At 54.9% G+C, this 13,130-nt stretch overlaps 1 protein-coding gene across 1 annotated transcript; it reads left to right on the forward strand.

The window, feature by feature from the left end:
- Positions 1–3,355: 3,355 nt before the first annotated feature.
- GPRIN2 (G protein regulated inducer of neurite outgrowth 2) lies at positions 3,356–11,263 on the forward strand. The gene is made up of 2 exons (XM_043926328.1): positions 3,356–3,483; positions 8,596–11,263. The coding sequence occupies exon 2, from the start codon at positions 8,602–8,604 to the stop codon at positions 9,961–9,963; it is 1,362 nt and encodes a 453-aa protein (XP_043782263.1). The 5' UTR covers positions 3,356–3,483; positions 8,596–8,601; the 3' UTR covers positions 9,964–11,263.
- Positions 11,264–13,130: the final 1,867 nt, after the last annotated feature.

Consider the following 13,130-nt stretch of genomic DNA (forward strand, 5'->3'; position numbering starts at 1 on the left):
ATAAGATTCTTTCTTCATAATTGCTGGTTCCAAACTTATGCGGGCCCCGATATTTCTTGGTGACCTTCTACGGCATTTCTTTGGCTAACAGGCTCTTCCACTTTCTGCAGTGACTATTTCAAACCTCCTCCTCCCTCCTTGCCTCTCCAACCTTTCCATCTTCCCCTTTCTGTCTCAGCACATGATTTTGCCTTTTATTACACACAGAAATCAGAACCATCAGACAAGAAAACAGAAATCAAATTTCAATTTCCAAACCTCATGACCTATCTTGGTATTATTCCATCATTTTTCTTCTTGTCCTCTGGTTACACAGAAACCATTTTACTCCTGTTTACTATGTTCAAGATCCCAATGGGGACCTTACACCAGCAGAGATTCCCACTCTTTCCTGTTCTTCCTCTACTTCTATATGGGCTCTTCTCCTTGCTGTCAAATGTGCTCAATTTATTACAACATGCAGAGGCTCTATCTGTGTCTGGCTGCCCAGTCGCCATTCCTCTTTCTGAGGAAAACACCCTGTTTGCAGTCCTGGTGGGTCCTGTGTGATGTTCCTAGAGATGATTTTGACCAGATATTCCTCTCACCATCCCAGGACAGAGAGCACATGGATACAGCTCAGTCAAATGAGCTCTCCTGCTCCCCTTGGAGAAGGAAATGGCAACCCACTCCAGTGTTCTTGCTTGGAGAATCCCAGGGACAGAGGAGCCTGGTGGGCTGCCATCTATGGGGTCGCACAGAGTTGGACAGGACTGAAGCGACTTAGCAGCAGCAGCAGCAGCAGCAGCTCCCCTGGTTCTTTGAATTTCAAGACGAGAGGCACAGGAAGGACAGACAGGAAGGAAGCCTTCCTTCCAGGGTGGTGACAGGGCGAGATGGTGGGGTGCTCCCTGCTGCTGAGGTCTGCACTCCCCTGGCTACTATCTTGAGGAACCAAGACCAGCTCTCCAGCATTAGCTTCCATCCCAGACTCCTGCTATCTCCCAACACATTCCTTTTTTGCTTAACTTTGCCAGTTGGTTTTTGTTGCTTGAAATCAAGGAAATCCCCTACATGATGCATCATATTTTAAAAAGTGAGCCAAAAAACAATACCAACACCAAAAAAATTTTTTTTTCTTTCTTGATCCTACACCCCTTTTCCAGTGACACCTTCCTTACCTCTCTTCTTTGTGGCCACCCATAAAAGAGTTGACTGCACAAGCAGTCTTCCATTCCCCCCCCCCCACCCACCCACCCACCACATCTCTCGATTCATTCCTGCATCTGCGCCAGTGGCTTCTGCTCTGTTGCCTTGTTGAAGCTGTTTACTCTAAGTCCCCAGGGTCACAGCGATGTCCTGGTTTCCCTTTTTCCTTTCCTCTTTCCTCTATGTCCTGGTTTCCCTCTGGTCATTAACCACGTGGTCACTCACAGATGCCTACTCCAGTATTCTTGCCTGGAGAATCCCATGGACAGGAGTCTGGCAGGTTCACAAGGTCGCAAAGAGTTGGACACAATTGAAACAACTGAGCATGCATGCACTCACAGGTGAGTCGGAGGTCCTCCTCTCTATACTCCCTCAAAACCTTATGCACTCCTGTGACTTCAGGGTCCCCTGTGCCCATGATGCTCAGACTTCCTGGGGAACCCCAGTTTCTGTGTCACTCACCTCTCCACCTGCTGTCCCTCATGGAACTCCTGAGACCATCATACCTGTTCCTTGTCAGTTGGGCTCTGAGTCTCAGGAAATGGCACTTGGCCCATAGGATCTTAAGCCAAGTGCCTCCTCTCTCTACCAAAGTAATCAACAAACCCCACCCCATTCCCACCTCATGCAGTCCTAACTCCTATCTCCAGAACCTAATGCAGGAGGAGCTTGTTAAACATTTGATCAAATGACTGATAGCAGCAAGAACACTCTGCAGAACACTTAAACTCTCTCTTTCCTATCACCCTGTGAGGTAAGAATAATTATTCTGCAGATGAGGAAACCAATATTCAAAGAGAGGGATGGTTTGGCTTGGGTGTGGGATCACAGAACCAGTGAATATGTGGGGTGTTGAGGCTGTAATTCCTGTCTGATTCTTCAGGTGTCTGGACTAGATGCCAGACTTGGGGCTACAGAAAGTGAACGGCGCAGGCTCTCGCCTGGGCTTCCCACGCTCCAAGGACTGGGGAGCTTTCTGCAGGTCCCCTCTTGATATTAGGTGGAGGCACAAGGCTGGGGGAGACCAGAAAAGTGAGGCTGGTGCCTGAGGTCTTCCCAAACTGGAAGAGCAACAGAGATGGCATCCCCTTTCTGGCTGCTGAACCAGAGGGGTGCAGACCCTTCAGTAAAGGACTAGGCAAGCGAATCAATGGTTCCTGTAGCTGGGTTCAACAGAAGAGAATCGATACTAGGACTCGATTCTCAGAGACAAGGGGCCCTGGGGATGGGTGATAGAAATTCCTGGAGAGTAGAAGGAATAAGGAGCTGTCTGGGCCGGTGGAAGCGTGTTGGGAGTCTGCCTAAGGAGCCTGCTGCCTGAACTGGAAACAGTTCTGGGCATGAAATCTATGGGGTTGAAGTTGTGGGCCGGGTGGAGGGCCTGGGTCTTGAAGGCGCCACGGACGCAAAGCTCAAAGGACCGGGCTCGGTGGTGGGGTCTGCGAGAGTGAACTCAGAGGATGGAACTATGGGGTCCAGGGCCTGGAGAATGGGCGTCCCCAGGGTGGGTTCTAAGACGGACCCAACTAGGTATCCCATGCGCTGGGGTTCTCGAGGGCAGGACCTGATAGTCCCTGACTATTGAAGGACGGGGCCAGGGTGATCAAGAACATGGGGCCGGGCGGTGAGGAAGAGGGTCTCCTAAGGGGCTCTTAGACCTCTGTGCTGGGCGTGGTACAAGAGAGCCGGGGCCGAGAGGGCGGGGCTCTGCGGACTTGGCTGGGGAGCTGGAGGACTGTAGGGAGCCGAGCCTCTAAGGTTGGGGACGGCGGGGTTGGGTCGAGAAGACGGGTGTCTTGGGGGGTGTGTCGTTGGGAGGCCTGTAAAACTGGAGATCATGGTGGGGGCGGGGCCGAAAAGACGGGACGGTGAGACGTGCCGCGAAGAGTGGGTCGGGAAGAGGGACTAGGGGCTCGCGGGGCAGAGTCAGGGGATGCTCGTGGGGCTGTAGGTTGGGGGGGAGTGCGGGGCGCGGAGGGGCCGTGGGGGCGGGGCCGGGAGCAGGGGGCGGGGCCGGGACGCCGGCGTGGGCGGTGGAGCGCGGGGGCGGGCCCAGGTGAGCGGGGCTGGCGCCCCCTTCGCCCCTCCTCCCCCGGCCTCCCCCCGCCCCTCAGTCACCCAGCTGCGCCTCCTTCGCTGGCTCCGCTGGCTGAGCGGACGGCGGCTGGCGGCGTCTTCGGCCCAGGCCAGGTCCAGGTCCGGCTCGGCTCCATCTTGGGCCGCTGCGCCGAGCACCTGTGGCGGCCACAGGAGCAGCGCTTCCGCCGGCCTCCGCGGCCCCGGGCGGGCAAGAGGGTGAGAGGCCAGCTCCGTGCTCGCCCGTGTTGGGGCGAAGGAGGGTGGGATGGGCGGCACCTCCCCTTCTTGCGCCCGGGAACCCCACTCCTCACCTTTTTCTGAGCTCCGACCCTACGCATCCCGGCCCCCGCCCAGTGCTCAGCGCACCCCAGGGCTGCATCCCTCCTCCCATCTCTGGGCTCATTGCCTGAACTATCCCCTTTTCCACGTCTCCTCTGCCCATCCTCCCATTTTCCAATATTCAATGCCCAGGACCTCGTCTCTTTCTGCCAACCCCCACCGTTCCTACCGCTTCGTCCCTCTTCCTTCCTCTTCCCTTTTCCATCCCCACCCCTCATCCCACTCTCCTCCCACTGCCCCCAGCCCCCGACCTCCCTTCACTCTCATTCCACCTACCCTCCATCCCTGCCCGCTTACCCCATAGCCCCCCTGTTCCTCCAGTCACAGTCTTTGCTGCTGGGAAGGTCTGTAGCCCTGTTCAGGGGGTCATGTTGAGCACCTTCTCCCTGAGTCCAGGTGGGCTTTGTGGGGGAGGGCAGGACAGGGACCCTTGCCCTAGGGGAGAGTGTGTGGTGCGGTGTGTTCAGGCCTTTGGCCCCACAGCTAGAAGCGGCCTACCGGTCTGGTGCGCAGAGTGCAGCTGTGTGGTTGCTGTTTCCTGCAGGCTCACACAGCAGACGGGCCTTCTGTGTCGGCCCCTGGTGGGTCCATGGGTGTGGTGTGGGCCTATACTGGCTCATGGGAGCCCATGGCCACGCAGGTAGGGACACACCAGCCACCTGGGCTGCTTCAGGTCTGGGGCAGCTGGGCCTGGAGGCTGACCTTGTTCATCTCCGGCTCTTCCTGGGAAGTATGGGCAAATCCTCCTCAGAGGAGGAATTTCTTGCCTGGTGGGGTCTAGGCCTATCTGTGGTGAGCAGAGCTGGGTCTGGGACCTCTGCTCCACTGTTCCCCAGAACCCTTTCCTGGCACAGCTTGTGACTTGGGCACTTTGTTCTTAAGACCCTTTCATCCTCTGTGAAGGGCAGATTTGTGCCTACAAACACTTCTCAGTAGCTCAGGAATGCTCCCTGCTGCTTTCCCCAACTTTGACCCTGTCAGTCCTGTCAGGCCCTCCTTTGCTGGGATGAATCAGACCACCTACTGGAGGTTGCCACGCCCCTCACTGTACAATGAGGGATTTGGGTGGTGTATGTCCCTACCTGGTCCCTAAGAGGTAAGTTCATATCTCAACATTTGAGGAGTGTGTGTGTGTCCATATGCATGCATGTATGAGTGTATGTATACGTATTCTCCCAAGCTGAGGTTTAAAATAGACTTGGAAACAGTGTGATGATGGAGACATTGGGAACATTGGTGGTGACTACCACCATCCTAGGATGGGATGAGGAAGGGAAAGATTAAGAAGCAAACCAAGCTACCCTATAATCTAAATGGCTTCCTCAAAGCCATCTTTCTACCCCTACCCCCACTTCCAAGTACTAGTCCTGTGATACCTTGAGCACAAGTCACTCTTGATGGGAGGAAAAAGGTAAGATTATTAACAATCACTGTTCCAGGCAGTCCATATGCCATCACATTATGTCTTCACAACAGCCCTGCAGGGTGGGGATTTATTTCCGATTTGCAGATTGGGAAAACTGAGGCTCAAAGAGGTTAGGGGTCCACTTGAGTGTGCATGCGTAGGAAGGGCAAGAGCCTGGATTGGAAGTATACCCATTTGCCTCGCCTGTTCGTCCCTGGCTCCAAAGTTCATCTGATCAGCTCTATTGCTTCCTGGGAGGTCTCTATTCTTGGTGGTAGGCGGGGTGTGAAAAACCTTCTTTCCCTAGCATAACTCAGAACAACTTCCCTTGAAGCTCTTCCCTCGATCAGACTGGGAAGGCCAGCTGGGGTTTGGTTGTGGGTTCTTTGACATTTCTGAGCTGTTCCAGATCTCAGATTGTCACCTGCAATTTGTGGAGGTAGGCTAAGGAAGGAAACTAACAGAAATATAACCTCCCATTCCCCTGGGGTCTTTGTGGTCACTACTTTCACTCTGAGTGATGGCCAGCTCTGAGCATCAGGCAGCTATCTGGTGAGGCAGATCCAGCAGTACCTTGTCACTGACAGCTTCTCACCAACTCCTGGTGGAGACTAAGTGCGCCCCCAGTCTTGACCCTGTTTCCTCAAGGAGACCAAGGTCTGGCTTCTTATGGCCCTCTTCAAGAGAAGGGTCCAGGGTAGGTAGGGTTCAGTCAGAGGCTGTGTAGGCTGTCCAGATAGGACTTCCTTGGTGTTCTTGGACTTGGAGCTCAGTGGTTGTCTGCCTGCCAGCGTCCATCTATGACCACAGCCTTCCTAGCCAGCAGGTCTCCTTCTGTCTTTCTGACTCCTGGATGCCTACAGAGCTGCTAAGAAGCAGGTAGGGTGAACGGGCATCCAGGCTTTGTTCTTACTTGTTCACTTGTCCCACTGCCATGTCATGGGTACCACTGGGTAGCCATGTGCTGGGTGCTGGGACTCCAGTTGAGTCATGGCAACAATAAATAAAAAGGGATGCCAGTGGAAGAGTGATAGTGTCCAGGACGGAGGTCTGCACTGTTCTCAAGAGGGAGCTCAGAGAACCTCAGACACTCCTGAGTTTGATTCCCGGCTTAACCACTTACCAGCTGTGTGCCCTTGAGCAAGTCACTAAACCTCTCTGAGCTTTGGTTTCCTCTTCTGTAGAACGGAGAAGATGACTTATCTCCTGAGATTGCTCTTACTATTACATGAGACAAGGCTGGAAAGGAGATGGCACATGCCTGACACATGGTGGGTGATTGGGCACTTGAAACTGCTGTTCTTACTATCATCACTGTGATAGTTATTGGCTTTGTTGCCCTTTTCTGTTTATATGTCCATCTTAGAGCCTGAGAGTAGGGCCTGGGCCATAGTCTTTTCTTGTCTATTCATCATTTTCTTGACTTTTCCAGGGACCAGTCTGGCTTCAGCCCCAAGGAGCAGCCAGGACAGGAGACTCCTGCCTAGGCTGGTACCATATGTAGAGCTGCACAGTCCAGTGTGGTCATCCGTAACACCATGTGGCCCTTTAAATTTCAATTTTGTTGTTTACTCTTTAAGTCATGTCTGACTCTTTTGCAACCCCATGGACTGTAGCCTGCCAGGCTCCTCTGTCCATGGGATTTCCCAGGCAAGAATATTGAAGTGGGTTGTCATTTCCTTCTCCAGGGCATTTTTCTGACTCAAGGATCGAACTCACATCCCCTGCATTGGCAGGCGGATTCTTTACTGTTGAGCACCTGGGAAGCCCTAAATTTCAGTTACTTAAACAAAATCAGAAAATCAGTTTCTCAGTTGCACTAGCCATCTGTCAAGTGCTCAGTGGCCGCATGTGACCAGTAACAACCATATTGGACAGCACAGAGCAGCATCTTTTCATCACTGCTGAAAGTTGTGCTGAACTGGCCTTCATAGCAAGCCTGGAACTCTTAGGGGACAGTTGCTCTAAAAACACACTCACCATTGGCTTGAACAGCCACCAGCCATCTCCTGAGCTCTGGGGCAACAGGAAGTTTTAATATACAGAAACTGAGTTCTCGAGAGCCCTTCCCACATTCCCTTTCAGTGGCCTTGCTCACCTGGCCAGGGTGGTTGGTTTCGTGGCAGTTCTTATCAGCCCAGCCTGGGAGGACAGGACTGGGATTGCCCCAGTTGTCACTGTTGCCTGCTGTCCCCGCCCTGTTTCTCCAGCATGTCCTGCCTGGCTGGGAGTCTCAGAGTGATGTTTCTCATTCGCAACTTTGCCCTGGGCCAGGCTGGCTCATGCCCTGACCCCACTCCCTCTCTCTGGGCCCTGCCCAGCCCCCAGCCTGCTGCCACCTTCTTGTGATCTGAACATATGCCTCCTGCTTTCTGCTCACCCTGTTCCTTGTTCCTTCCTCCCAGGCACCATCTCCTTCCTCTCTCTCCAGGCCCAACCTGCAGGTCTGGAGGAGTCTGTGTGGCTAGAGAAAGGGACAAGAATGGCTGGAAGAGAGCGGGGGCAAGAGTGTACATGTGTCTGATTGGTGGTACAGGTATTCCCTGCTTTTCAAAAGTTTGCTTTATTCCACTTCACTTTCATGGGAGACCTACATTAATTAGTGCCTGTTTTCAGTAATGGAAAGAAATTCGGAGAGTTTTACAAGACAAGGTAATTGTTTCTTTACACTATTTTGGTTTATGAAAAGGTTTCACAGGAATGCTCTTCTTTCAGATAGTGGGGGTGTGACCTGTATTGGACCCCATTTGGTGGGTACAGCAGATCTACATTAGTTCCATGTTGCCTGATCTCAAGAGCCTGGCACACAGAAGGTGCTCATGAGATGGCAGTGGGAGGAATGAACAAATGCCGAGTGAGCCCTAAAGGGCTGATATGGGAGCCTTTCCTATCCTTCGAGCATGCAGTGGGAGCCAGGAAATCCCTTCCCCTTCACAGCGGTCAAGCCTGAGCCGCAGAGACTGGACAGCCCAGCCAGGCTAGGCCAGAGAGGATGGGGAGGGAGCATGAGAGGACCCAGGGTGTTCTGAGTGTGCCCTGTATTCATTTCTTTCTCACTCCCCCAAACTTCTCTGCCTCGCACTGTGTTCCAAAGAGGCTCCAGTCCAAGTGAGTGAGCTAGTGATGGTTCTGGGAGGAACCAGGGTAGTATTCATCCATCCAGCTTTACTGGTTATTAAAATACTGTAATAGTTCTGTGCTGATTGACTAAGAGCTATTGTCCCAAAGCCCCGAGCCCCAAGGCCCCAGCAGGCTTGGCCTCTCCCCTGGCTTCCCACTCCCCTATAAACCTGCAGTAGAATCAGCAACTGGATGATCTCTAGGATTTTACCCTAGGGCTGGTTCTGACCACTCAGTTTTGGTTTTTAGATATTTGAAGTGTCATTCTGTGTATGTGTGGTGACCTTGATTTGAAGTGTCTGGTCTCCTGTGATCGTTTTGCTTGTGACCCTGACTGGTCAGGCAGGCTGAGACTGAAGCTGTCCCCTCAGTGTGCCTCGCACTGTGTGAGCCCCCAGCAGAATCCAGCAGAGATGCTGCTACCCAACTCAGTGCCACCCCCTCCCTCTCTCTCTCTCCTGCAGGTAGCCATGAGATCCAGCCGTCCTGAGCCGGATGCCCCGGAACCCCTCAGTGCCCGCCCTCAGCCCCTGTCCCGAAGTTCCTCCAGCCTGCTGGGCGAAGGCCGGGGGCAGAGGCCAGAGTATCACAAGAGGGCCAGCAGCACTGTATGGCAGGCCCAGCTGGGCGAAGCCAGCCCTGGTGCCCAGGTCCCGGAGGAGGAGGGGCAGCAGGCTGAGCGCATGCAGCAGGCACGGGCCTCCAGCCCCCAACCGCGGCCCAGTGCCGTGGGCCACTGGCGTAGCAGCACTGTGGGCAACGTGTCCGCCATGGGCAGTAGTGACCTGTGTTACCCGCGGGACCCCAGCGCCACCGCTGTGCAGAGGAGCCACTCGGACCTGGTTCGCAGCACCCAGAGCCGGGGCCACAGTGGTGCTCGAAAGGCCAGCCTCAGCTGCTCAGTCCTGGGCAGCTCGCCTGTCCATAGGGCTCGGCTGCAGCCCAGCAGCACCTCTGGCCAGAGTGGCCAGACCCCTGCAGGCTTGGAAAGGGACCTGGCTCCGGAGGACAAGACTTCAAACTCAGCCTGGACACTGAAGAGTCAGGAGGGGGTGCCACCAGCTGCCCTGGGAGGCACAGTGACCCACAGCAGCAGCCCCAAAGCCACCGGCCAGTCGGCCACCACCTCCTGCCATTCGTTGTCTCCAGCAGCCCTACTCTGTGGCATGAGGGAGGTGGGGGCCAGCAGTTGCTGCCATGGCTTGCCTGCCCCAGGGATTCTGGCCTTTCCCAAACTAGTGACTTCAGTGAGTGAATCTAGGCTGCAGGCTCAGCATGGGGTGAAACTCCAGTGTAGGTTTTCTGGGGGGCTTCCTGGGCATTCCCACTGCTGTGCCCACCCTTGGGGTCCCACCGGGTTAGCCATGGAGCCTAGTGCCAGGACCAAGGATATGTGGACCATGACCTCAGCAAGTGACTTGGCCCCAGTCTTGGCTTCCCCTCTGTCAGCCCAGGATGCTGGTGTGCAAGCAGCCCCCAAGGCAGTCTGCAAGGCAGTGGCCACTAGTCCACCTCTGGAAGCCCCCGTGGCCCTGCACATGTTCCCTGAGGTGACTCTGGAGTCCAGCCTGGCAGAGGCGCCATCTCCCGTGCGGGACGTACGGTGGGATGCTGAGGGCATGACGTGGGAGGTGTATGGAGCTGCAGTGGACCCGGAGGTGCTTGGTGTGGCCATCCAGAAGCACCTGGAGATGCAGTTTGAGCAGCTGCAGCGGGCCCCTGCCAGCGAGGACAGCCTGTCTGCTGAGGGTAGAAGGGGGCCACTTCGAGCTGTCATGCAGTCCCTGCGGTGCCCCAGCTGCTGTGGCTGCTCCAGTGCAGCCCCTGAGTGAGGAGCTGCAGCCCCTGGAGCTGCCTGGGGTGCATGGACTCAGCCCCAGGGACAGTTGGGTCCCCATGCTCTTTGGATCCACAGGCACCCACCGACATGTCTCTGTCCTCTGCTGCCTGCAGATCACAGGACTGCAGTCTGTGGGTTCCCTGCCCCCGGCAGATGGGCTAGTTTTTAAGGGCTTGATTCCCAAGAGCCACATGTGCGCTCTGAACTTTGGGACAGTTTCAACACTGTGCATAAGGGGGATCCTGACTTCTCTGTAAAAACTCTTGACCTTCTATCCAGTCTCTGTTCAGAACTCTGCCATGATTTCCCCCAGGCCTCTTTGTGGCTTTATTTTCACAGCAGTGCTGAGATACAACAAATTCCTGACATAAGAGGTGGGATCTCAAGTGGCAAGGGCTGTCTAAGTCTTCAGGGAAGGGAACTGACATTGTCGAGGCTTCCTGTGTGCCACACGCTTGTCAACTCACTCTCCTGAGTCTTCACCATGTTTTATAGACATAACCACAGACATTTGGCAAGACTGCAGCTGCCATGCCCAGGTTGGACAGCTCGCGGTGGTGGGCTAAGAGCACAGCCGGGGGCTGGCTGAAGCCTGGAGTGTTTTCCTGCAGCATGTGGTTGGCAGAGCAGGGCAATTGTGAACAAGAATTTATTGAGCCCATATTCAGTGCCAGGTTTTGTGGATTCCTTGGGGAAGAAGCTGCCTGTGCCCTTGTTGAGCTCACAGTATGTGGGACGGGAGGGCTCTGAGCATTATAGAGGGCTGCAGGGTACTTCTCGGAGCCAACCCCCTGGTAGATCATTGTGTTAGGGTCTGGCAAAGGTTAGTGCCCTGCTGAGAGTCACTTGGCATGAGAAGTTGGAGTCAGGACCCACATGTAGCCCTGCCCATGACATGGTCCTGTTCCTGGGCCCCTTCTGCACCCAGGATCCCAGAATCTGACAGCCAGCATACTCCCCATCTCCAGGGACCAGTACTCTTGAGGTGGAAATGGCTCGCAACAGTGGGTTAACTTTTAAAGCAGTAGTGACCACAGGCCAGAGAAACCAGGTGAGAAAGGCATGTTTCAGGTCAGAAAGCATCCCAGGACCCAGCATGGGGCTTCCATATTCCAGAATGTGACTTTCTCACTCCCAGCTGAGGCTGGGTAAGCTGCCACTCGTGCTTGAAAATGACAGCAGGTCAGAGCTGCTTCTGAGGGTGGGCCTGGGGCAAAGGGGTGGTGTGGTGTGCAGGAGGGGACTTTATCTCCCTTTTAAAATGTGATCAAGCAGGTTGTCATGCAGTCATGAGGGTCTTGACACCATGTAGCCTGGGGTCCTGGGCCTGTCCATCCCTCCACGTGTGGAATGGGGCAGGCGAGTCCAGTCTTGGGAGTGACAGGTGGGCACCAGGGTGTCCTCATTTCTGGCCCTGCACGGGAGCACCAAGAACTCCAGTTGTGGGGACACAAGGGGAGGGGTGATGAACTGGCGTAGGAAGTCACCTTCACACAGGGCCAGAGCTGAGCAGGGTCTTGAGGACACAGTGGGGCTGGACGGGTGGGTGAGCGGGACACGGCATACCAGGCAGAGAGAACAGCCTGGCCAGAGGCTTTGGAGGTTCCTGTCTTGCCCGGGTTGTGGTGAATCATTGAAGTACAGGCTGTATTGGGGTGCTTGTCAGGTTGGGAGGCTGGTAAGGGGGTCCCAACTGTGAAGCTCCTGGTGTGACTACGGAAAGGGACTTTATAAGAGCTGTGGATGCAGGAGTGGGGCCAGATTTCATTACAGTAATATCCCTTTGGCTGCCATGAGGGGAGGTTCATGTGGAAGAAGTGGGAGGCGGAAGCCTGGGCGGGGGAAGGGGTCCTTGGGTACGGGAGCCAAGGAGGGGCCTGTTAGGGGGAAATGGAGTGGGCAGCTGGGGCTGAGCACGCATTCTCATACACAGTGTGTGGTGGGTTTGGGAAGAAGGAGGAGTTGCAGAAAGCTGAAGTTTCCAGTTTGAATAAAAGGAGATGAAGCTACCACGTGGGACAAGGTGGGAGGCCCCGGAGGGGCAGGTGAAGGGCTATATGCCCCAGGGCTTGGTGGGCATCAGTGACACCCTTCATGAAGAGACTTTCTCCTCTGTGCTACACATATCATCATGAGTTTATTCTCCATATACCACCTCTACATGCTACACCAGGTATGCCAAGATGGCAGGCTGGGATGCACCCTGAGTGGGAAGGGCTAGCCCAGCCATCCACCTGTCTCATCACAACCGAGGTGAAGGTTTGCAGAGTGGTGCTGGAGTCCAGCCTGGCCTGTGTCTGACCTTGGTGCTAGGCGTAGCTGGGGCCCACAGAACCCCCCCACCCTCCCACCCCCACCCCTGCTGGGTAAGCTTGCCACTCCCAAACAGTGGAAAAAGAGTGTCCTTGGCCTCACTAACCCAGGCTGCACAGCCTCTGTGGACAGGTCTACTTGGAGGAGCTGAAGCTTAATTTCCAAATTCAACCTGGAGACCCAATCCAGCACCCCACTTCCTGGGCCAGGCCTGACTGGCAGTGGTTGAGGGTCCCAGGACATGGCCACCGGCTTCCTTTATAGGTCTTCTCCTTTCAGACTCCAGATTTCTGCCCAGACTTTCTGGGACCCCATCAGGCCTGGCTCTGGGAGGTGGTGGATTTCATTGTGTGTACATTTGTTTTGTTTAGAATTTGAAATAAAGTAATGGAGGTCACAACTTTGCAGGGGAAGGATTTTGTTCTGGCAGATTCTGTCCTTTAGTACGTCTTCCAGATTCTTAGAGCTCCCTGTCCAGGCAGGAATCTCCTTCCCTCATCTCCAGGGACTCTCCCTTCTGTCCATTGGCTCTCCACCCTGGCAACCTGGGCCCCCGATAGCAGAAGCCTGGCTCTCTGATGCTTGTCCCCTGTGGGCCTGGCCAGGACAAGGGCATGCATCTCCTGTCCAAGTGCAAGTCTGCCATCACCCTCACAGGGATCACCAGTTCACCTGGGGGAGAAGCTGTCCCTGCCAGAGTGTAGGCTACTGGTGGCCTGAGATCACAGTGTCGGGGGAGGGAGAAAAGCAGACAATGGCCCTGTCTCACTGAGACGTCACCTCCCGAGTTAGCTGAATTGGGTCTCTGTGCCCCAGAATTGGATTTTTATTTCACAGTGGTCCAAT

Source organism: Cervus elaphus, chromosome 15 (genome assembly GCF_910594005.1).
Source record: "Cervus elaphus chromosome 15, mCerEla1.1, whole genome shotgun sequence".
In the NCBI taxonomy this organism is placed as follows: domain Eukaryota; kingdom Metazoa; phylum Chordata; class Mammalia; order Artiodactyla; family Cervidae; genus Cervus; species Cervus elaphus.